The sequence below is a fragment of the Uloborus diversus genome, chromosome 1 (assembly GCF_026930045.1).
Source record: "Uloborus diversus isolate 005 chromosome 1, Udiv.v.3.1, whole genome shotgun sequence".
Taxonomy (NCBI): Eukaryota; Metazoa; Arthropoda; class Arachnida; order Araneae; family Uloboridae; genus Uloborus; species Uloborus diversus.
In genome coordinates, this window is record NC_072731.1 from 170,673,666 (window position 1) to 170,698,526 (window position 24,861).

General features: G+C 34.8%; 2 protein-coding genes across 2 annotated transcripts in view; one reads left to right on the forward strand and one right to left on the reverse strand.

The window, feature by feature from the left end:
* LOC129217045 (meiosis-specific nuclear structural protein 1-like) overlaps positions 1-20,827 on the reverse strand; it is a 45,404-nt gene extending 24,577 nt beyond the window's left edge. The window contains exons 1-4 of the mRNA XM_054851287.1: positions 20,755-20,827; positions 16,206-16,621; positions 5,041-5,428; positions 2,455-2,585 (exon numbers count right to left, since the gene is read on the reverse strand). Of these exons, the coding sequence (XP_054707262.1) occupies positions 2,455-2,585; positions 5,041-5,428; positions 16,206-16,621; positions 20,755-20,827 (1,008 nt within the window). The remainder of the gene's footprint in view (positions 1-2,454; positions 2,586-5,040; positions 5,429-16,205; positions 16,622-20,754) is intronic.
* A 764-nt stretch (positions 20,828-21,591) lies between these two features.
* LOC129222953 (probable tRNA(His) guanylyltransferase) lies at positions 21,592-22,636 on the forward strand. Its single transcript, XM_054857519.1, has one exon. It carries the CDS (start codon positions 21,862-21,864, stop codon positions 22,624-22,626), a length of 765 nt encoding a protein of 254 aa, XP_054713494.1. The 5' UTR covers positions 21,592-21,861; the 3' UTR covers positions 22,627-22,636.
* The last annotated feature ends 2,225 nt before the right edge of the window (positions 22,637-24,861 follow it).

Genomic DNA, 24,861 nt, shown 5'->3' on the forward strand with positions numbered 1-24,861 from the left:
TTTAAAGGACGTGATGGACTTGTTCGTGCCTGCACAGTTAAGACAAAGGACGAACAATATTCGGAACTCCAGCGCTCGAATACGCTACCTTGCGGTGATTTATAAAACTGCGAATGCAACTAAAACTTTGCCACGTTGCGTTCCATGTGTGTCTGTTGACGTAAACACAGGCAGTTTGTTCTGAGTATTTATTAACGCAATCGATGTGTCTTAGTTTGCTTTCAGCTACAGAAATTAATTCGTCCCTTAGTAGTATTCTCGAGCTCCTCAAAACAATGTTAGTTTTCATTATTTCCTTAATAATAGGTGAAAGCGAAAATTCTGGATTAACAAACTTGGATAACGTTATACAAGGTAAAAAATTTTATTGTTTTGTATGAATTTGTAAGAATATGGGTTTTTTTTTTAATCTTAAATTAATTAAACTTACCATATTTTACAGCAGCATTTAGTTGGAATGGACAGTATGCAAAATATTTTCTTGAATATATTATCGTAGAACAAAATGAATAACCGAGAAAGAATTTACTTTATTCCTTTTATTCTCAGCTGAAAGGTATCGCCAAATTTGTTTAGGGTTATAATTTTGGCATTGTGCGAGCAAAGTAGCCTTGGCGAGATTTCGCGTTTTTAGTTAAACCATTTTCAATTTTTATCATGAGTGGAATAAAATGGTAGTAAGATTACAGAATTCGATAAGTAAAAAGAAATAATTGTCAATCAACTGAAAAGAAAACTACCACCATATATCCGTGAGAATTTTGTTGATGATTTGCATAACATGACACAATTAAATCGTAACTCAGAAATTAGAAAAATCAAAACAGAAAATTTTTAAATTAACCGATTCGGGAATTCAAGAAAAATAACTCAGCTACAAATGGAAAACAAGCGCTAGCCAAAGCAAAGCAAAGAAGTATCATCTTCTTTTGGTAATAATTTGTAATGTCATATTAAATTTTCTAGCATTAATTGTTATTCTTGTCAGGCCACAATTATTATTTAGTTTTATCAAGAATTGATAAATATCGAATTCAACATCGTGAAAATGGCTGCTTAGAACTACGAACTACGTACTTTGCATTAATGTTTGACGTTTAGTAATGCTTCTTGAATTCTCATTTCTTTCTACGTGGGTCAGAATATCAACAAGACTTTGAAAATTAATTTAAAAAGAATAAAGCGAAACAATCATACGTACGAACAAAAATCACAACACTTTTAGCATTTTCTTCGTTACCATGTGCGTTTGTTTTAGTTTTCAATTCCGCCATTAGACAGTGACTTCAGTGCCCCCTATAGTTCGTTGGAGTTGCGAATAGGAGGCCGATACAGTTGGTGTATCCTTTGGAAATGATCAATGGACAGTGAAAAAAAAAAGTTTTGGAACTTTCATTTTATTCCTTTTCCATATATTAGTGAAACAATTTGATAGTTTAGAACTTTAATTTCTTTATTTTGATTTTTGAATTTATCTAATTATGTTTCATTTTGATATTCATTACTTATTGAAAAGCATAATAATTTGAATATGATATTATTTGTTTCTCTAAATATTTTTTTTTATATTGCTATATTCATTTTGTTGTGTAAAATTGTTATTGTTATATTTCAGTATATTTTGATTACAAATTAAATGTAAACTCGAGGAGTTTAGGTGGGGAGTATGTAGAGAAACCTAAGCTCTATGCTCCTTCCCGCCTATTATTTCAATAGAGGGCGCTGCAAGCGCTTATTGAATTATGGAAAAATTTAGTGGCAACACTGAGAGAGTTTTAGAGATGGAATAGAATTCGAAACACGAGCGCAAGCTCCGTGGAAGCGAGTAATTCGCTGTTTAGAATAAATGATTTGGTTTTAATCATCAGTGTAAATATGTACATAGTCTTCAATAAAGATGTTAAGTTTTCTTCGAGTTGAGAAATCTGAATCTACCACTGAACCACCAAATTGACAAGAATTTCGCGTTTTTCCCACATGGCATGTGTGTTCTGTAGAAGACGGACTTCAAACCAAATTACGGTACAGCTGGAAGAGTGAAGCAGCGCCCCCCCCCCCCCAAATTGCCAACCCAGCTGACACAAGACAACAACAACAAGTGATTGGTTCATAAATAGCAGTTAAACTAGTTATAAATGGGGCAAATCTAACGTGGCAGCATTGTAAAGGCTACGCAGATACTAATCACAATAGTATGACGCTACCATGCTAGGTTTGCTCCACTGTAGTTAACTTTAACACGCAATCAACTAATAAACAGATTTTAAATTAGCACAGAAAAGCTAGACATAACCACTATAACATAACTAGAGACAGAAAATCGAATCCAACTTCTTTGTATTGTCTATCGTAGTTCTTTCCTTGCATTAAACAGCTGCACTCTAATCTGTTTTTTAAAAAAGTGCTTGTTCTTCAATTTTGCTTACACTATGCGATACTACTTTAATTTTTTACCTGGACTAACCGTCTGTGCTCCACTTGCTTAAGACGTCGTTTTTGTTGTGACATTAGTTCCAGCTTCCCTTCTTCATATAGTTGTGCGAGCAGACCTTGGCGAAGAAGCTCTTCCTCCTTTTTCTCAAGTTCTGCGAAAGAGTAAAATGTAAACTTTTAATAGACTATGTAAAGAAAAATCAACGAATAATAGTACATTAAACTTAACTATTTAGGAACTAAAATAGCCAAAACAGTTGGAATCAGAGCTTTTAAAAATTAATAGACTATTTTATGCCAGTAATCGAGAAAGTAAGTTTCCATCATTAACAAAAAACGGGAAACAATAATCAACACGGGACCGATCCTAGCAGGTTTGTAGCGCATGCAGCGCACGCAGGTGGCCAAAAGCAAGGGACGGCCTCAGGCCACATACACAGTCCAGTCACATTAATGTGATCACCACGTACTTTCCACGTCAAAGTAAAATAACCAATCACAGAAGGCAGGTGGCAGCACAGTGCGGTTGAGCGTATATAAAGGGTGTGTGAGGGCTTCGGAAAACATTTCAATCGTTGGCGTAATGCAGAAACGAAGCGATTTATCCGACGTCCAAAAGGGCATGATCATTGGCTTTCGGGCCAAGGGTGGAAGCATCTCCGAAACGGCTGAGTTTGTGAACTGTTCGCATGCCGCCGTGGTAAAAGTGTACCGTGCATGGCAAAATGGGACTGTCCAAAATCAGCGACGTGGCAAATGTGGTGCACCACGGGCCATAGATGACAGAGGCGAACGATGGTTGCGGAGATCGTTCGGGCAGATAGAAGGGCTACCGTTGAGCAACTGACCACCAAAATGAACCGAGGGGCTACCAAAAGTGTCTCCCAAACTACTATTCAGCGAACATGAGTGCGTCTGGGCCTCCGAAGCAGACGCCTGGTTCGTGCATTTATGCTGACTGCTGTTCATAGACGACGAAGGCTAGACTTTGCACGTCAGTACAGCAGCTGGACGTCCACTGAGTGGCGACAGGTAGCGTTTTCAGATGAATCGCGTTTTATGCTCCATCGGACAGATGGACGTTGGCGTATAAGGGGTGAAACCTCTGAAAGGAACCACCCTGCAACCATTGCCGGAACGGTCCAAGCTGGAGGCGGGAGCATTATGGTCTGGGGAATGTTTTCCTGGCCTTCTCTGAATTCACTGATCATTGTGGAGGCACGATGGATCAATACAAATACGCATCTGTCCTTGCGGACCATGTCCACCCCTACATGAGCATTGTTTTTCCTCAAGATGATGGCATCTTCCAGCAGGACAATGCGAGGTGCCATACAGCTGCCAGTGTAAGTGCGCGGTTCGAAGAGCACCAGGATGAGTTTACCGTCCTCCGCTGGCCAGCAAACTCACCTGACTTAAACCCAATCGAGCATCTGTGGGACCATCTCGATCGAATTGTTCGCGCCATGGATCCTCAACCGCGTAATCTAGCGCAGCTGGCCACGGCATTAGAGTCGGCATGGCTCAACATCCCAGAGAACACCTTGAGGAACCTAAGTGATTGACTCTCTTCCTGCACGTCTCACAGCAGTCCGCTCTGCGAATGGTGGTTATTCTGGCTTTTGACAGATGGTCACATTAATGTGACTGGACTGTGTATAATTCTATCAATCAAACAAAACTCTTCAAGAATATATTACAATATAACTTATAATAAGTTGAATAAATATCGTCGCCTCAGCAACAAAGTAATTGATTAGCACCCCACCTCATTAGCCCTTTGATTGATTACAGCCGATAAGCTATACGCGGCTATCTGTGGGAGCCGGCCGCACAGCTTTTCGTAGTCTCTTTCTAATTCTTAGACGCTCAAGGATCGCTGGAGAACAGCAAATCGCAGCAGAAAAAGTTCTGAAAGAACAAGCTACGCAACCAAGTACGCGACAGTCAGCGACAGCTATGGCTAGCACAGACACATTATTCGATGCAGAAAAATTCGTTTTGGCTGTTAGAGAGCACAGCTGTCTGTGGGACCTCTCAGCAAGTGATTTCTGTGATCAGAATAATAAAAAAAATAAAAGCGTGGAGCATTGTAGCTCAAGTAGAGATTGCGCTGTTTTCTGATTTGGATGCTAAGGAATTGTAACATAAGTTATTTGTAAGACTTATCATAATTTATTTAAAATTAAATTTAAATGAAAAGACAAATAATTGTTGTAATTATTATAAGTTAATAAAAAACATATGAAAGATCACAGAAAACTAAAAAGTAATTCTAAAATTAACGTAAAAATAATCATAAAATTTATACAATATTACTTTATTCCTATTCATAGTTATTTGATTTATTTATTCATTTTTCTAAATACTGATACCCTTTAATTGATTCAGACAAATAAACGCGGGATTAGCGGTTGAGAACCAACAACTTCCAAAACACCTTGGTTTAACACATAGTGCCAATCCTTTTATACGGTAGTTTGTTCTAAGAAATGTACTTCCCTGCCTAGACAATAAAAGCGAATTGGAATTGTTATTGCTTAGTCACAAGGAAGTAAACATATCTTTTTTTCATCTAAATCTAACAGAAAAAAATGTAAAAGTTACCTGCTTTTTGCTTTCGCACGTGCATTTGTATATCATACAGACGTTGCAGTTCGTCACGCAGTTTCTTTCTTTTACTTTCCTCTTCCTCGGTTCTTTTTTTCGCAGCTATATCTTTTTCTTCAATAGCAAGATCTATCCACAGTTGTTCTTCCTTTTCTTTCTCCTTGTACATTTTCTCCAAACAAGAAAGTAAGTCCTCCTGTAATCGTAATCTGCGTTCTAGCTCCAGATGCTTCTTTTCTTCCATTTCCTTAGCCCTTAGTTCTTGAGCTTTGCGGTATTCATCAGCCTTCAAATTCTGGGCTTTATCTTTCATTTTTTCACGTTGTTTCATTTGTTCTCTAACTTTTTGAAGTTCTAGTGCTTGGCGGTGAAGTTCTTTTTTAGCCTGAAATATGAATTGAATGTGAAGCAATGAAAACATATTGTCTCCTCAAGAAAATATTTCTTTTTTTGGTAATGAATAAAATTAAAGAGAAAAAAAACTAAGTTAAAAAGAAATTACACGTTAAATAATTCGCAACTCCAGAGCTCGAATACACTACCTTGCGGTGATTAACAATACTAAAGAAAAAGGTAAAACATTCCATTCCACCTGTTTTCTTTGGGGTAAATTAAAAACTTCAGACATTTTGTGATGTAATGCAATTTCAGAAGAATAGAAAAGAAAGCTTCCCACAAGCACGGTGAAAAATTACTCTCATTCACTAAGCGTCAAAGCAGGTTATAAATTTTGGGATTTTTGTTTGTTTTACCTTTTTCATCCGCCATTAGAGGGTGGCTGTAGCGCCTCCTATAGTTTATTGCAGTTGCGAATTTCATTAAGTAATGAAAGAGATCAAATTTAGGTGTGAAAAATTTAAATATATTCGAAGTAAAATTAAATTTAAACTCCAACCAGTTTAATAAACATTTGTATATTTCAGTAATTTAAAATTTTTTAAAGTCGGTTTTAGATATTTAAAACTAAAACCTTAGGAAAGTAAATGAATTAATGATTGAAAATTCAAAAAGCATCTTGTTGAAAGGATAAAAGGATTAGAGTGTGAACTGGAAAATAAAAATAAATCAAAATAAAACATGAATCACCACAAAATGCCAAATCGTTTTCTTTTTTTTTTTTTTTATTAAATTTTCAGACCTTTTCCATTTGTATTACTAGTTTGGGGGAAAAAAGAAAGAGAGGGAGATTCTATTTCATCTATAAAAATCTATGTTGTCTTTTGCATCAGTATGGCATGGTCTGCGAGTTTGCCCATGGATTATATGGAATTGGCAAACGTCCAATTAAGGCAAGCCTATCAGGAAAAGTGGGAAAAGAAAAAGAAATATGGGGAGATAACATTTCCGGGCTTATTGGCCGTGGTCTAATTGGAGTAGAAATTCCAGACGCTTCGGCTTGCTTTGCTGCAGCCATCATCAGTGGTTTGAGTTTGGTGAGACTGATTCCTGGCTTCGGTGGCTCCGGTATTAAAGCAAACTGCTGCTGGGCTGCTGGTCCTGATTGGAAGGCGTTCTCAAGCCGCTGGTGGAATGAGGTTCCTGATTGGATGAGATTCAAGCCGCTGGGTGACCCTGGTACCTGATTGGATGGGATTCACAAGCCGTAGTGGCTACCGGTTTCTGATTGGATGAGACCACAGTATGTTTTAGACTGTTGTGGCGAGCGGATCTAAGGGCAGGGTGCCATGTTTTTGGTGAATTGAAAGTCTCCTCTTTTCTGTTGAAATTAAAGGGGTGTTTGAAAATTTCTATAGCTTCGCGATGAAGACGGGCAAAGTAATGAGATGTTGTAGTCAAGATTTCTGTGTCTTTAAATTTGATGTCGTGGACTCCTTCTTGTTGGCTGTGTTCGGCTACGACTGACTTATCATAGTTTCCTAAACGGCAATGACGAACATGATCAGAAAGGCGTGTCTTGATGCTGCGCTTCGTAGTTATGACATAAACTGATCCACAGGAGCACGGAATTTTGTAAACTCCAGACGACATGGAAAAAGGGTCACGGGGGGTCCTTCACCGGGCGATAATAATTCCTAAGTTGAGTGGTGAGCTTGAAAATGGTCTTGATGTTGTGTTTTTCAAGGAGTTTTCCAATTCGGTCAGTAACTCTGTGTAGGTAGGGTAAGAACACTTTCCCTAATGGTTCAGATGGGGTAGACTTCTGTTCGTTATTTTAGGACCTCCTGGGATGAAGGGCTCTTCTAATTTCTCCTCTAGTGAATCCATTGGCTTGGAATACTAGCTCAAGGTGTTTGAGTTCCTGCTTCAAATGTGTCGTTTCGTAGGTAGATATATATATAGAAACATTTAAAATTCAAAAATAGAAAGAAACAAACCAAAGATGTTCTGAAGAATGTACCTTGCGAACTAAGTGGCTGGTCTACCCCCTGATAACGTATCAGTCCTTAGTTCGCTTGTTTCATTTTGATATTTTGACTTTCTCTTTTTGTTGTATTTCAACTTTCATTTTGTTATTCATATTGTATATGTATTGAGTGTGAGAAAAAAATAGACGTTACAGCTGTTTTACAATGTTTTAATTAAAGAACAAAACTATTTAATACTAAAACTAAACGCAATACAATATACAACATAAATGTTAGCATAAAAATACTTGATCAATCCTTTTTCAATAAAATGTGTTTGAAGATGTTTAAAAAATTTTTTTAATCAATTCTAAATGAAAGAAACTGTTGAGTTTGTTTCAAACTGATAAAAAACTGCTATTGAGAAAGAAAAATTAAAGATAGCTGCACTTGCAGCGGGAAGGAATTTTGATACTGTCTCAAATGTTTTAAAAAGTTTGTTTAAAAAAAAAAACATCACTTTTTGATACCACCTTTTTTTTTTTTTTTTTTGCAAAATGCGCAATTACTAAGGGATTTACCCTGCCTTCGGATAAATACCCCCCCCCCCCCCCCCAAATATATTTACCTTCCCACCCTACATCACTAATTGCGTGTATTAAAAATAGTTTGAATAAATTTTCATCATGAAGTACCGGGGAGCAAATGCAAAGCAAGGCAACAGAAAACAATATTTTGATTTTTTTTTTATTATTATTATTAATGTGAAAACTGTTTCTATAATTGCCACGTTATATCTTAAACAGCAATAAAATTAATAAATAACATCATATTCTTAATAACTTCTCAGTTTATTCTCCCAAACATCCCTCATGCTTCCTTTTTTTTCATTTTGGATAAGAGTAACCTAAATTGCGATTTTGAAACCCTGAAGTTCATCATTGAATTGCTTATACTTCTCCAATTATGACATTGAAAAGAAAGATTCTTTGGTTCACGATATGTTTCTTTCATAATTTCATCAAATCTTTCAATAAAAAATATTATAAACGGTGTAATCCATATGTATGTATCAGTTTTACCAATTATTTCATATTTAGATTTAAAAAAAAAAAATCCCACTCACTTTTTGCATTTTTTTGTAATATACCCAGTTTTTGGGTATTTACCAGGGTAAGTACCCGGGTAAGTATCCAAAAAATATTTACCAACCCGCTGGGTATTTACCCGATCCACATCCAAATGACCTTAAAAATGAAAAATTGTTAAATTATGCATGATCCCAGTACAGTAAAACCTGTAAAGTTGACCACCCTTGTAAGTTGACCACCTGTCTGTGTTGACCGCTTTTATCAGGAACGGAATTAGCCCTATCTCATATAATGAAGGAAAGCCTCTGTAACTTGACCACCTCTCTATCTTGACCACTAATGTACACCAAATTTGGTCTGGAGTATTGTAAAAAACCCTTTGTAAGTTGACCACTTGGCTTATTTTTTCAAACTTTCTTCAGCATATTATTTTATTTTATTATTTATTTATTTATTTATAATAAGAATAATAATAATTTTTTTTTTTTTTTTTTTTTTTTTTTTTGATAGCTTTCAAAGAATGTTTTTAATGCTTTGACGACATACTATCATTTTACTAACTGAACAGCAGCATAAAGTTTATGCTGCTCTTTATTCTCCAAGCTTGTTTTTCATTTGTTGTTCTACTTGAGATAGCTTTTTGTACTCTGTTCAATGAAAATAGGTGTCAGTAGAAAAGTTCAAAGTCTTTTCTTTCAGTTGCAATACGTTGTGGCAACACAAGAATTCTGCTAAAAAGAGCAGGCACGGATCTATACATTTTGGGCCCCCTGCAACAAAATATGTAGGGACTCTCCCTAGTGACCAGCAGTGTCAATTTGAAAAGCGATAAGCCTTAGTGCTAGTTTTTTTTTCATCAATTTCTAGGGTCGTTTGCCCTTTTAAGGACGCGGGCCCTTCGTTCTGCGGGTACGCAGATCTGGGCCTGCTATGAGTAATGAGTAAAGTTACATGTTTCTGGTGCGAGGGATTAAGCGGTAGGACATTTTAATTTTGCTTTTATGAACTGGGAGAGTCAAGCTTGTTGCTCTTTGTGCTATAAATTTTACATAAAAAGGCTTCAAAAAGAAAGTTAGTGGAACTTGAGATTAATAAAAAGTACGAAATATTAAAAGTAATTGAAAATGGAGAAAGTCAGAGAAAATTAGATGGCATATATGGAATTTCTAAAATTACAGTGTCTAATACATTTAAAAACAAGGGAAAAATAACAAAAGTATTTGAATAGTATTTTTAATTATTGTTTTACTTTCAATAATGTTAAACAATGAAAGTGGAGCCGAACAGAAGGATTAAGGGTGAATTCCTCAAAAAATGAATACATGGTGCAAGAATTGACAAAAAAAAAAAAAAAAAAAACATTACCGCCCTTTATAAGTTGACAACCTGTCTAAGTTGACCGCCAAAGCACTGCACCGCGAGTGGTCAACTTACACAGGTTTCAGTTGTCCCAACATGAAACTTGGCATAAATAAAGAAAATAATAGTGTATACAAAATATATTTTTTTCAGACTTTTAAAATGATAACTTTTGGAAATACCCAAGGTCAAAGGTCAATTTCAAATGACCTTCAAAATGAAAAATTGTTAAATTATGCATGATCCCAGTGTTGTCCCAACATGAAACCTGGCATAAATAAAGAAAATAATAGTGTATACAAAATATATTTTTTTCAGATTTTTAAAACGATAATTTTTGGAAATACTCGAGGTCAAAGGTCATATTAAAATAACCTTCAAAATGAAAAATTGTTAAATTATGCATGATCCCAGTGTTGTCCCAACATGAAACTTGGCACAAATAAAGAAAATAATAGTGCAGGGTGGCGACAGGAACTGTGAAAAAAAGTTCCTTGACTTTTCCCTGATTTCCATGATTAAGTTCACCAAATTTCGCTGATTTATGTTACCAATGATAATGGTTTTCTTTCTTTGCTCTACTTGAAATCCAATGTATGTTAGTATAAAATGCAGTATTTTAAACGTTTTAAGTTGTGTAAAGTTGTTGAACTAAAGATATATTTAAAAAAGATGCTACTTTTTAATAAAATGGTTAAAAAAACATATCAAGTCATTTTTTTAGGGGAAAAACTTACAAAACAGTATATTAAATTTTTCTACATGGAAAGATTATAGAAAATTTATAAAAAAAACTTTACTTCCAGAAACCACTTAGCATAAGAATTTTAAGAAACTATTAAAATTACTCTTAAAAACATATATGTATTTATGACAGAACTAAAAAGTATTTTGAACTAAGTTTTCAAACAGTATAATAATAGTTGCAAGAATAACAAGTAATAGTGGAAGAATAGAAGTAATGTAGTTATTCTTATATAACTAATTGACATATTTATGCAAAACAAATGAAATCATTTGACATCCATTCATAGGGAGCTTTTCTCTCATCAAGAACATAGGTTTTAATGAATGAATACAGTATTTTAGCAATAAAATATAAATATATTTACTTAAGTACACAAGTTAACTCTATTTCAAATGATTTCAGTGTGTAACGAAAAAAAAATCTTAGATTGCTTTTGTAACAAACAACTTTGAAATGCAAGGGGGGGGGGAAAGCAATTAGTTAATTTCAAAATATACAAAAGAAGAATTTCAGCTTGGTTATAAAATTAAAGAATCATCTGTCGCCACCTTGTAGTGTGTACAAAATATATTTTTTTCAGATTTTTAAATCTATAACTTTTGGAAATAATCAAGGTCAAATGTAATTTTGAATGACCTTCAAAATTTAAAGATTGCATTTTTGTATCATGTAACATATCATCTTAAAGCGCATTTTAAGAGCTTTAAAATGGTATCAAGTTTTTGCATGTAGTGCAATTAGAACAAAAATTATGTGTGTTCAAAAGCAACTCCGTCTACCAAAATTTGATTTTTTTGTAATGACCCCCTATCAAAGAATATTTGTATTAAAAATCTAAAAAATTTGGGTTTTTACTTTTATTACCAAACACTACCTCTGTATAAAATTTTAGAAAAATCGGAAGGATTCAACTTGAAAATCTTACTTTTTTAATTGATTTGATATGGAATGACCCTATGTGATTATTTAGGCCGGAAATGTTTAAGTTGCAGCAATAACTGCATTGAGTTGGCGAAAAAGTAAAAATGACAACTTTGCATTCTTTATTGAAATTCCAACCCTACTCGGGCCAATTTTCAATTCAAATTAATTACAGGAGGCATTGTTGTCCCTAACCAATGGCTGCCGATGGAAGTAAAACTAAGAGTAAGACCCACCTACTTACTTAGAATATGACTTGTCCATGAGACATCTGTCTTGACAGGCATACGCGATTTAGGACTAAGTTCTTGGGTGGGTGCAGGAATTTTTTTTTTTTTTTTGGAGCAAAATTTTTAATTGCCCCCCCCCCTTTTTTTTATCCGTTTTCTGTGATGCATGAGGCCATTTTTTACTTTTTTATGTGCCGTTTTCATTACTGTGTGAAATCATGCTGTCCTTTTTGAATTGACCTTAAAAGAGAGGGGGCTGGTATTAAGAGAGTGACGTGGGGCTCCCTTTTAAGTGGGACATAGAATACCTCCAATTTTAGGGGGCTCGGGGGTCTCGGGTGGAAATTATATAAAATGGATATAAAATTCTGCATTTTGAAGTCTTATAAGGGTTAATTGGAAATAATAGGCAAATCATTTTTTTAAAAGTTTTACGCTTTAAAAGTGCTTTTTGATGCAAGTTAATACTTTAAAAGAAATGGTGCACAGATTTAGAGATATTAGGTATCAAGAGAGTAACATACAACCCATTTGAACAATTCTTAATTTATACAAATTGAAGCACACTTCGCTTAGGAGTTTCAAAGACTTGTCTAATTATTTTCAAGCTTTGGTTAGTTAGATTGGGTTTTTGGCTCAAGAGCCTTGGTAGGCTATACTGCGCGAATTCTTTTCCGGGATTTTAGAACCAATAATTTGCACTTTCCAGTCTCCGAAATTGAGCTGTAGATTATACAGTTGTACAGTATTGTTCAAACTTTGTAAGAAACGGCTATTTTAAGTTTAAAAGAAACTAGTATGTTGTGGCCATCACGAAACTTTCTTCTATATTTTTCCTTTTCCTGATCCCTCCCCATGCTTGACGAGGAAGCAATATTCCTAACAAAAACAAAATTACACATGCAAAAACTTGACGACCATCCCAATGTCTGAATTATTGTAAAAACAAAACAAAGAGCGAAAATTGAAAGTTACTTTAAAAGCTTAACTTGAATTAATTACAAATATTTTATTTATTAACAAACATAAGATGGCAACAGTTAAAAATTTTAAATCATTGATATAATATTTCCTATCATTTCCATACAATTAAAATCACGAGAAATACGCAGACGACAATCTATTACGATTTATCTTTCTTATTGTTGCATTAATAAAAATATTTTTATTCGCAAAAAAAAAAAAAAAATCAACACCTCTTGGAGCGATCGGCGTCAAAATCGAACCAAAGCCTGTTTACATATGGATTCACATATATTCCAAATTTCAACCAGAACGTAGCATTACTTCTTGAGATAGGGTACTCAAAATGGAAAAAAAGAACGGGTGATTGCGCTACCCCCTTTGTAGCTGTTGACACAAAAATAAAATCAGTTCTTATACCCACTAAGGGTTACTTGCCGATAAATTTTTCTTTCATTCCGTTCATTATTTCTTGAGATACAGCAGTCACAATTGACGACAAAAAACGTTCTATAGCTCAACCCCCGTTTGAGTTATTGACACCAAAATTGAATCAGCACCTGTTCCTGTTAATACCAACATATGGACCAAATTTTGTTTGATTCCGCCAGTTACTTCCTGAGGAATAGCAAGCACGCGTAACTCGAAAAACGTCCCATTGCTCCACCCCCCTTGGAGGAATTCGCGCCAAAAACTAATGGGCACAAGTTCACATAGGGGCACATATGTGTACTAAATTTCGTTCGATTTCATGCGGTAGTTTTTGTTGTAGAGCCGCCACAAAAAACTGGTCACACACAGACGTGACACACATACATACACACACACACACACATACATACATACACACACATACACAGACAGACAGACATTTTCCAAAAATGGTCGAAATGGACTCAGCACACCTCAAAACGTTCGAATCCGTCAAAATTCGAAATTCGAAAATTTGCACGAATCCAATACTTTCTTCTATATATTAGATATAGAAGAAAGTAAAAATAAACTTTAATTTATTCTTACAACTTTTTTTTTAATTATAAGTGCAGCAGAAAACGAAAAGGAATAGGGGTAGTGTATCATTTTTTTCCCGGGTTAAACAGATTAACAATATCCAGTAAAAGTAAGATAAAAGCAATCCATACAAAAGAATTTTCAAAATTCTGCATTCGGGATTAAATAAATAGCAAGATATGAAGCATGTGAGTCACAAAAAAATTTATTTCAAGTAACATGTTACAAACGCGAGAACCATGATTTTTGATGCATGATGTAGCAAGAAACTGAATTTGATACATTTTGGCATTCCTCCCCCTACGATTTGTTAGAAATTTTAAAATTTAAGGCTTGCAGCCACACGTTTCCAAATATTTAAGGTTTTCAAGTACTTGAAAATGAAATTAGTTTTTCAAGCAGTTTCCATTTTTTAAGGAACGAATCACAATTTTTTGGGAGTTAGGGGTCCACTTCAAAGCAGGGGCCCTAAGCTATACCTTGTTTATCTTACAGACAAATCCGGCGCTACATGTAATTCACTCTTACCTGCAGATTTTTGGTTGATTTTTTGTAATTTTAACGAAAATTCGTCAGTTTTTACAGTTAAAGGATTTTTACGATTTTAACAATCTGTGTAAGGTTTTTATCGGTTTTTATCAAATTTCAGCAAATTTTTCCAAAACTTTTGATGACTGATTTACTCAGATTTCAATAATGACAATAACTGTCCCATTTAGACTTTAGATGACTATGACTTACCTTAATTTTTAAACAGTATTTAGAAAGTAAGGAAAATGGTATTTTCCCTCTAAGTAAAAAGATTCAATTAATTAGAACGTTCAGATAACTGAAATTTATTCAGTTTGCGATAGTATTTACTTTTCTTTCTCAAAAAAAAAAAAAAAAAAAAACAAGCTGAAAAATTTTTAAGCGCATGAAGTACAGTTCTAACTATTAGTTTCATATATACAATTTTTTTCCTTTAAAAAATAAAGAAAACACAGTTAGAAAAATATTTCATCAGGTAATAATGCGATCTTACAAGAATTGTGCAAAGCTTTCGTGCCGGAAATATATCTCCCTCACTTTTTCTTTTATTCAGACGTTTTCCTTACAATGTATGATTCTGGAAAACCAGAAATTTAATTTTGAACTGCTAGGGATTCCTAATTTTTTCCCCTAAAAAATTAACGCATTGTTTACAATGATTTTACGTTCTGTTTATTCAATGGTTGGACAATTTTTCTAGTCTTTTGTTTCATTGTTATATACATTCGTTGAGTATGGTGTAAACTGTTACATTTGATAGTATTTTGGTGTACAAAAACCTTTTAGCTATGCACTTCTTTTGCAATAGCATACATTTCAAATCAGTCAATTTCATTTAAACGTGTGATACCAGAAGGTTCTTCAAAATCTTCCGTCTGTAACAACCCAAAACATCTAGTTTTTGAAATCACGCAAATTGAAAATAAGCATTCTGAAAAGAGAGAAAACAAATCGTAGCGAGTAGATCGTTCTGCTAGCGCAAATTGGGGAGGGGGGAGGGAGGGTTCCAAACGTCAATTATTATAAGTGTTGCAGCTGAATGCATAGCTCGTTTAGCCTATATTTTCATTCATATACTTGTCCAAATGGTTTTCAGTCCAAAATAGTGAATTTAGACCAATTTTCAGCACCCCAGTGACAGCTGTATTATTTGTACTTAATGTTCTGTTTTTTTCTTTTTCTTTTCTCCCTTCAGAAAAGAACATTCGTTATTCTCTTCATTTTCATTGTACTTAAAAGAGAAAAAAAATCATGATTTTTCTTTTGTTATAAGATTTTGGAAGATAAGTTGTTACTATATGGACTCCTCTCAAAATGGGGTGCATTGCACTTTTTGCCCCCCCCCCCCCTATAAATCCACCCATGCTCTTCTGAACTATTCAAAAACAAAAAAATAATGATTTTTTTTTTAAATTTTTGGAAGATGTGTTGTTACTACATAAAGTCCTCCCAAAACTGGGGGGGGGGGCATTGCCCTCCTCTGCCCCTCCATAAATCCGCCCATGTTGACAGGACTAAATTGAGATGTGTTACCTCTTTGGCTGATTTCTTAAATTACAAGGTAACGTTTCAAGTTCCAGAACCAATACCACGTAACGAATTCCGTTTTTTAATTTTTCTCTACGTATCTCCCCTACATAAATATGGACACTTCTGATATAAGGCGGAGTCAAGGGCTTACACTTCACAGCTGGACTATATCGCCGTCAGCAGTATTATATAACTCTTAAGTGGCTGTGTAAAAAATTTGAATAATGATTAGGTAATTAGAAGCGTTTTTTGAATGTCAATTCTTAATTCTCAAAAGATATTGAAGTAAAAGAAAATATTTTCCCCCTTAACAATGGATTTTTTTCTTCTTCTTCTTTTTTTTTTTTTTTTTTTGAGTTTTGAAGGACATAAATGAAGGAATTTGTTAAAAATTGCATTTAAAGCAATTGCTTTATTGTTAATCTGAGTTCACTGCACGAATTTAAAAAACAACAGACAGGAAACATTTTACCTCTTGTTTTCTTTTTTCTTCTTCTTCAGCTTCTTCCTGAATTTGCCTTTTTATTTCATCAATTAGTGTCTTCTCCCTCTGAATTTGCTCAATGTCAGCCTCTTTTTTGGCCATTTTGAATTCTCTGAGTTCGTCCAGATCTTTATGATACTTAAATTTTGCTCGAAACTCTTCTTCTTCTATTCTTTTCTGTTCTTCTTCGAATTCTCTTTTCTCCCTAGCAGCTGCTTCCACTAACGATTTCTCCTCCTCCCTTTTTAAATCTAAGAGGGCTTGCTTTTCGGCCACTTGCATAATTTGGTCTCTGGTAATGTCAGCAACGAGCATTTTCTGACGCAACTCCTTGAGTTCTGGTGAAGTTTCCCATAGAAGCTGCCTGATTTTCTCTTCCCGTATAGCATTTCTTTTTTGCTCCCCTAAATAAATATAAAAAAAAACTGCATGTGTGTGTTAAAACAAGAATGGTTCAAATACAAAATCACTCGCTGTTTTGTGTCCAGATGGGTTTATCGCAAAACAAGTTTAAATCAGTGGTGCTCACCAACGTACGGCCCGCGGGCCCGATGGTGACCGCAAAGCTGTTTCATATATGGCCAGTTTTTTACAAATCGGTTCCATAATCTGGAACCTTTCAAAACAATCGGTCATCTTTATCCGGACCAGACCAGGGAGAGGGCATGTCAACCATTGAAAAATCAACCGCCCCCTCCTTGAAATATTTCTGTATCCGCCCTTGCAACAGTACCTACCAGTGCTGACCAGGGCGGTCATTCCAAGCTCGTCAGCTTGCGAGATCGAGATTCTCGCTCACGTGATCGGTTGTTAAGTAGAAATTTCGTAAAGTGGTATTCCAAATCTACTCGAAAATAGCCGCAAGATAAGTTCGAGTAGATTAGAATGCTACTTTCCGACATTTCTACGTCACAACCGATCACGTGAGCGAGAATCTCGATCTCGCAAGCTGACGAGCTTGGAATGACCGCCCAGGTATACATTGCTAGTCCGGACGGGGAGATAGCATTAGAGATACACAGAAATTAACAGTGTAGACTAGAGGGCTTCACCCCCGCTTCTTCGCTCGCCAACATCCTCCCCCGTTCGCCACCCATGGTGACTCTGCTTGTTGCGGCAGATGACAACATCGGTAATGGTTTAACTTTTTTGCTGTCTAAGGATTTTCCTAATTTAGTAGGCGGATTATTTTACATAATAACAAAAGTTTAAAAAATTCTTTAAATGGCTTTATTTTGGTAACATCTTGAAAACCAAAACATTATTACGTAGTCTTTGGCTTCAAAAACAGCGATAGTTGAAAAGTTTTCCAAAGGGCCTCAGCTATATTGAAATCTTTAAGTAAAACGTTTGGCGAGATTCCTGGTCGATTGGATAGTAAGTAAGTGTTCAGTCAGCGCAAATAAATGAAAAGGTCATTAAATTGCATTAAAGTTCCATTAAAAAAGAAAATAATCAGCGAAATTCATTTATTATTTAGTAATCTAACCAAGCAACTACACGTTTCTAGCTATATACATATTACTAGTTATAGGGGAGGGTGGGGCGCAGTGAGACAAAGCTATTTTTTTATTTTTTAATTAATAATCTGTAAATGATGCTATGTACCCATGAATCAGCAGCAATTGACCTTGTGGATTCTGGAATATGAAGTTGTTGCTTGTATTTGCAATCAAATGATCGTATTTTTCTGATTTCAGGCAAGCAAAGTTTTTTTTCTTGACTCTCGCATGCATCGATTTATATCATTGTCTTTTATGAATAAAAATTAGCCATTTGATCACTTTCATTGTTATACCTATGTAGCTAATTATCATTTAAAACATTTAGGATAGGCCATGAACGAACTACTTGAAATGTTGAATTGAAAGAAAAAGGCGGAGTGGGGTACAGTTAGATAGATGTTTTTGGGTCAGAATGAGTGTCTCACTATGCCCCATCCTGAATTTGAACTCAAAAGGGATGTTTTTTTAAAATTTAATTTATGATCTAAGAGTTTTAAACGCTGTTTATTTACTTTACAGGTATTTTACCTGATCAAGTATGCAAATTAAACCACATAAGACGAAAATAGGGACACTTTCTGACAATTCCATGAGAAATTCATTTGTAACTTACCTTCTGATTCCAAGTGACATTTCAGATAAAATGGATTATAATAATCTGTGAATCTTTACTAATAATATAGCTCAAAGTCTCTCTGTTCGGAGAATGTCTGGATCTCTGTGACGCGCATAGCAACTTGACCGTCCGGCCGATTTTCATGAAATTTGGCACAAAGTTAGTTTGTAACCTGGGGATGCGCACCTCGAAGCTATTTTTCGAAAATTCGATGTGGTTCTTTTTCCATTCCAATTTTAAGAACAAAACTATCATAAGATGGACAAGTAAATTGCGAAACTATCAGAACGTGGAACCGTAACATGGGCACAAACCAATTGGCGAGATACGAAATTATTATAACGTGGAACCGTAACATGGGTACAAGCCAATTGGCGCCAATAATTCACCATACATTATTTGTAAATATACAGGCGAACCAAAAGACCTTTTAATTTTTCTATTACGGGCAAAGCTGTGCGGGTACCACTAGTTATAAATAAAACTAATGCAAAATAACCCTTTTGCTCTAGTGTAGCAATGAGTTGTTTCTTAGGTTGTTAAAGTTTCAGAGTATATCCAAAAACCAAAGAGAGAAGCGGTTGGGGATTGAAGAAAGAGAATAAAAAGAGGGTAAAAGTATCATTGCAATTGATACTCCTGGAAAACAAATTTTAGAAGAAAAAACCCAAAAACTATAGAATTTTTTTTTAATGTCAGAAAAAAAAGAGACTTATTTGACACAACTGAGGAGGTAGAAAAAATTAAAAGGGGGGTCTGATATTTTATCAGACTATGTTAAAATGTGCGAAAATCTATATTCTGAGTTTGGAGAGTTGGATAGTAAGGCACTTGAAGGAGATTTTGTTATGGTAGAATTTGCCATCAAGCAGAAATACTTTTATGTTGGAAATGTTCTAATGGCAGCTGATAACGATGGATATTTGTGCATTTGTTTTTTGCTCAAAAGTAAAACCATTTTGACTATTTTTATTTGACCATCTGTACTAGATGTTGCGTTCGTTCCGAATAAAAGTATTAAATTGTTGATAACACCTCCTATGAAAAGAAATTATGCAAATCGAAAACATTATTTTTTGCGGTTTGAAAATTAAATATTTATTTGGATGTACGATGAAATTTGAATATTTTCTCCATTATGATTTATATTTGATTTTAAATGTTGAACATATTATATGTCACTCAACCGTATACGCTGACTCTCTGTGCCTTGTATGCTGTCTCACTGTACCCCTGTACCCCATGAGTGGGGCAGAATGAGACGAAATTTTACGCTTCCTTTTCTTATATTACCTCAAAAACTTTAAATAGCAGTAAAGTATTTTTGTGTCTCACAAGTTTGTGCACTTAAGCTGCATTACAAATCCACCTAAAAATTTTCCGATTGAAACACAGTTTCTAAATATCTTGATTTTTATAATTTTCGTCTCACTTTCCCACACCCTCCCCTATATTTCCAGCTATTAATATTGAATTGGGTTGATGAAAGCTTTCGAATATCGAACTGAAAAGCTTATAACTCGTGTTTTATTCAACTTTCGGTTTGTCCCCAGTTTTGCCGACATTTCAAATTTTCTTCCCTTTTAAACATATCAAAAGCTATGATTGAAACTGAAAAGGTGGGGGATGGGGGGGTCATGTCAGTGCTATTGGGGGACAATGAAATTTTGAACATAGGCTATAACCATCTTTAGCAGAAAAATCATCGTTTCGATGGACATATAAAATTAATGTACAAGTATGTTTCCCTCAACATTAGGACATTTATGTGAAAATTGTGTGTTAAATAGGAATAATAATAGAACTACCAGTCGATTTTTTTTCCGAATAGGGTGGAATGGCTTCCTCTAGAGTTCCTGTGTCTAAAGAGATGTGCTCAGAAATTAATAGAATAGAAAACTGTTTTCATGCCTAACAGGTAAAGATTTTCCTAGTAAACATACTGTATTACATGGTGATAATGATTCAACCTGATAGTGATTTCAGTAACTTAAGAAAATAATTGAAAGAAACATTTAAAAATGCGCATTTTGAGCAATTTAGATTTTAAATTAAACATAGTTAAATTCAATTCTTTTCAGCCCCAATCGTGTTGCATTTCATTGAAAAGGGTATTAAAAATGCTGTTGAATGGCCCTTGTTTTAGCACTCTAGGAAATATTCTAAGTCATCTTTAAAATTAAATAATATAGGATTTTTTTACTCATAGTTGAAACATTTTCTTTGCTGTATTTCTAAAACAGGCTGATATTTTTCAAAAAAAAAAAAAAAAAAATCCACCTTTGTGTCTTATCTCTGTGCCAAATTTCACCAACATCTGAGATAGCGAGGTAAAATTTTGAAAAGTATTATTTCATGTGGAATGACCTCATACAAGAACAGCTTTTAGAAAAATTTTAACAGCATAAACATTTACCAAGCTCTTTTCCCAGAGATTCCTCGCTCATCTGTATGGTGTTCTTGCAGTCCTTATTTCTGATTTTGCGCATAACGTTCTGAAAGTCAGTTCTGAGTAAATTTTTATTTTCACTTGAATAGTTTGAACACTGTCTTTCTGCCGACTGAATTTCTTCGGAAAGGGATCTATCTTCTCGTCGGCATTTTTCATTTTCCCGGAGTTTTGTTTGTAGCTCTTGTTCTTTAAATAGGCCTATCATTTTAATAAAATTCACAAAGTTAACTTCCTAAGTCAAATAAATTGTAAATGTTTAGTAGAATGGGTTATAAAGTACGATAACAAAATCGTGTACTAATGTTATGGACATTAGTTTAACAAAGACAAAGATAATAAACGTTGTTCTTTGAATGAAAAAAGGTCTAATGAACGGAAAGTAAACTTTTTTTTTTTTCCAAAAATTTGTACACTTATTAACCCACCAATCAAGTTTGCGCCGAAAGAGTTTTTTCCTCTTATGAAGAAACAATGTTATGATTTTGTTTTCATATTTGGCTCGCTGCAAACAGTTATTACCATAACAACCGATCACAGTTAATCTTAAGATTGTAGGCATCAACCGGTAACTCTATTCGGACACGACCTGTGTGTTCGATAAAATCTTGAAAAAAAAAATAAGATCTTTATCCGTATTTGCAGATTGCTGAGTTAATTAATTAATGATCGAATACTGCTTAACAATTGTTTGTAAGGAGAGTTTTTAGAAAAGTTAATCTTATTTTATGGTTTATTTGTTGATGCTTTTTACTTTCAGTTAAATGGCACCTTTGTTCCGCTGTTGCTATCCTGATTGTTGACTGTGCAGAATTTTGAAAACAGTATTGAACACATGGAGCATGGTTAAAACAAGTTTTGAGCTGAAAATTTGTAAAGTCGGAAGCAGGAGATTCTGCTTGTGTGGTGTTTCAAATTCGGAGGAACTGATAACTGACGGTTTTTTGATTTAATGGAGCTTGAAAGTTTTAAACATTTTTTTTTTTCTGCAAGTCAAGTTCTGAGGAAACGAGTGAAGTAACATCAGTAACTAACAAATTTTGACAAGATAAAATTCTAATTTTCTTGAAAATTATGGCTAAAAGTGCATTTGAGTATGTTAAGACATTTGAATGTTCTGATCAAATCCTTCCTAATACGTGGATCGTAGTAAGAATTGATGGAAAAAATTTTCACAAATTTTCAGATTCTCATAAATTTAAGAAACCAAATGACAAAAGGTGTCTTGATCTTATGAATAAATCTGCCGTAACGGTTATGAATGACATCAAAGATATCATCATGTCATATGGACAAAGTGATGAGTATAGTTTTATATTTGAAAGAAGTACTAAACTGTATAAACGAAGATTAAGTAAATTACTTACCAATGTTTGCAGTTTATTTACTTCTTCTTTTGTATTCTTCTGGAAAGATTTCTTTCCAGATGATACTTTACTTTATCCTCCTTCTTTTGATGGTCGTGTAGTTTGTTACCCCACAAATAAAAATTTGCGGGACTATCTTAGTTGGAGGCAAGCGGATTGTCATATCAACAATTTATATAATACTACTTTTTGGGCATTAGTTCAAGAAGGTGGTTTATGCAGAGCAGAAGCTGAAAAGAAAATACGTCATACTGTTTCCGCAGAAAAAAATGAAATCTTATTTTCACAATTCGGAATCAATTATAATGAAGAAAATGCTCAATTCAAAAAAGGAACATTTATTATAAGAGAAAAGTTACATAAAAAAGATATTGAAATGGAGAATGGCATTTCTACGGGATCTGGATTAATTCTTGCATTTCTTGATATTATTGGCAATAAATTCTGGCAAAAAAATGGTATTTTAAATTGAATTCATAAAAATAAATTATTTTTCACTATAAAATGTTTATTTTTTATGAACTTCGAATCTTAATGATTATTGACCTTTATTTTAAATATTCTAAATATAATGGTGGTTATTTACAATTGATTGAATTTAATGTTGCAGAAATCTTATTTTGTTAATACAAAAAGAGACTATCTGGATGAAAGGAAAAGCTAGGTACCCAGGGGTTGATCCAGACCTAAATTAGGTCCAATTTGCGCAGGCCCGAATTTATAAATTTGGAGCCGCCCTCCAACAAAATCTGTAGGGCCCCTCCCCAGAGACCAGCAGTGTATATTTAAAGTTAATAAGTCTCAAGTGCTAGTTTTTTTAAACTTTTTCTTTTCAATTTCTTGGGCCCTTAAAAATGTGCCCCCCCCCCGCACTGCGGGTACGCAGATCCAGGCCTGACTTTGCTGCCCTTTCACAAAATTCTGCATCGTAAAAGCGGTCTTATCACAAAATATTTACCCAAGCACCTACAGGGAAGCTTACCCCTTCCACAGTTCCCCCACCATATCTTACTGCCTGCTGTGAGAAGAGGAGCCATCTCTCTGCCTGTGATTGATGGCTAGAGAGAACTTGTCAGTCTAGCAGAGCAAAAAATGCTCCACCTTGAAGACTCATTTTAGATTTTAAACCTAGGCAAAATTTACGGCCAATATTTTGGCTGGTTTTTTTTCCTTTAATGACCTAATACTTCTAAATTAAATGAAGCACAAATTAACAGGATGTCCTCCCACCTGGAAAGTCATGGATTTCTACCATAATCAAACTTGGTCTTAAAAAAAACAGCAAAAAATGCTAAAAAATTATGAGAATCGAAATTTGGTCAAAAATTTTGAGTTCCAAAACATACATGCCGGTTGCAGAAACAGCCCGATGCTGTGGCATATGTCGCAGATTCTTGAGGAAGTCTGCAGACTATTTATTAGTTGGAAATGAAAAGGAAATCTTCATTTTAGTGAGCAAAGATTTGAACCACACTTTCTGGGATATTATCTGCAAGTAGCATTTGCTTGTATTTTTTAAGTTTAACATCTTATTTTTGAGCATTTCTATGTGCTTATATAGATTCTTCGATTAATCAAATTAAGGTTTATCTTGCACACTATTTTGGGGATTCTTAAATTGCGTCACAAACTGCTAAACGAAATTCTGCTGGGCATACTTGCTTGAACAAATTTTACAGATAAGGCTTAAACTTTATGCATTTTAGCTGTTTTTTAAGCATTAGCCCTAATTTTAATGCATATCAAAATTCAATTTCATCCGCTTCTATAAAACTCGCTGGTTTTTTTAACCATATGTTTCTATCACTGGGACATTAATAATTCCCTTTTCATACTTATGTTGAAAAAATTTAAATGTTGCAACGCACGTCATTTTGCCATGCGCACTTGAAAATTTCGATCCATTTGTGTTCCCAGTTGATTCAAGCCAGTTTCACCCAGGGGCGGACTGGGAAGGAAATTCGGCCCTGGAAACTTTTAAATCGACCGGCCCGGGGGGGGGCGGAGGGTCTACAGAGAATGTGAAAAACAAGCACTCTTATGCAAGTAAACGTCATAAATGAGATGTGCAGTACTAAATTTGTGGTTTTAACGATTAAAATTTATAAAATTTTATTAATTATATTATAAGCCTGGTCAGAAAAAAAAAATTATTCCGTTCACGTTATGTCCCTTTAGAATGATTAAACATGAACCGGAAAACATTTTTCAAAAGATACCAAGGTCTCCCCCCCCCCCCCGTTTTTTTAAAAACATTTTAAAGAATACAACTAAATTCAAAACAAATAATTAAAAAGTGTTTTGAATAAAATGATTAAATAATAATCACAAAGGTACCAAAGAGAATAAAATTAGTTTTTTGAGCAATCACGATTGCTTATTGTTCTCATTTGACTGTTTTTGATGTTCCGCGCCTTTTTCAGCTTGAACCAGAAGCCTCTGCAGCACCACCGTCCACCCTCCTCTGCAGGCGGCGCGACGCGGCTGCTCCGGTCCTGAGCTATCCGCTTCTCCTGGTCGAAGGCGTCCATGTCCTACACACACACGTACACTCACATACACACGCCTACGTGCATACACACAGGTCTACGCACACACACACAAGCCTACACATTTACACACACAACTATGCACACGTAACCGTCCAGGAGGAGAGGCAGGCTTTGGGGGAGGGAGACGGAGCTGTTTCTAGAAACAATAACTCCAA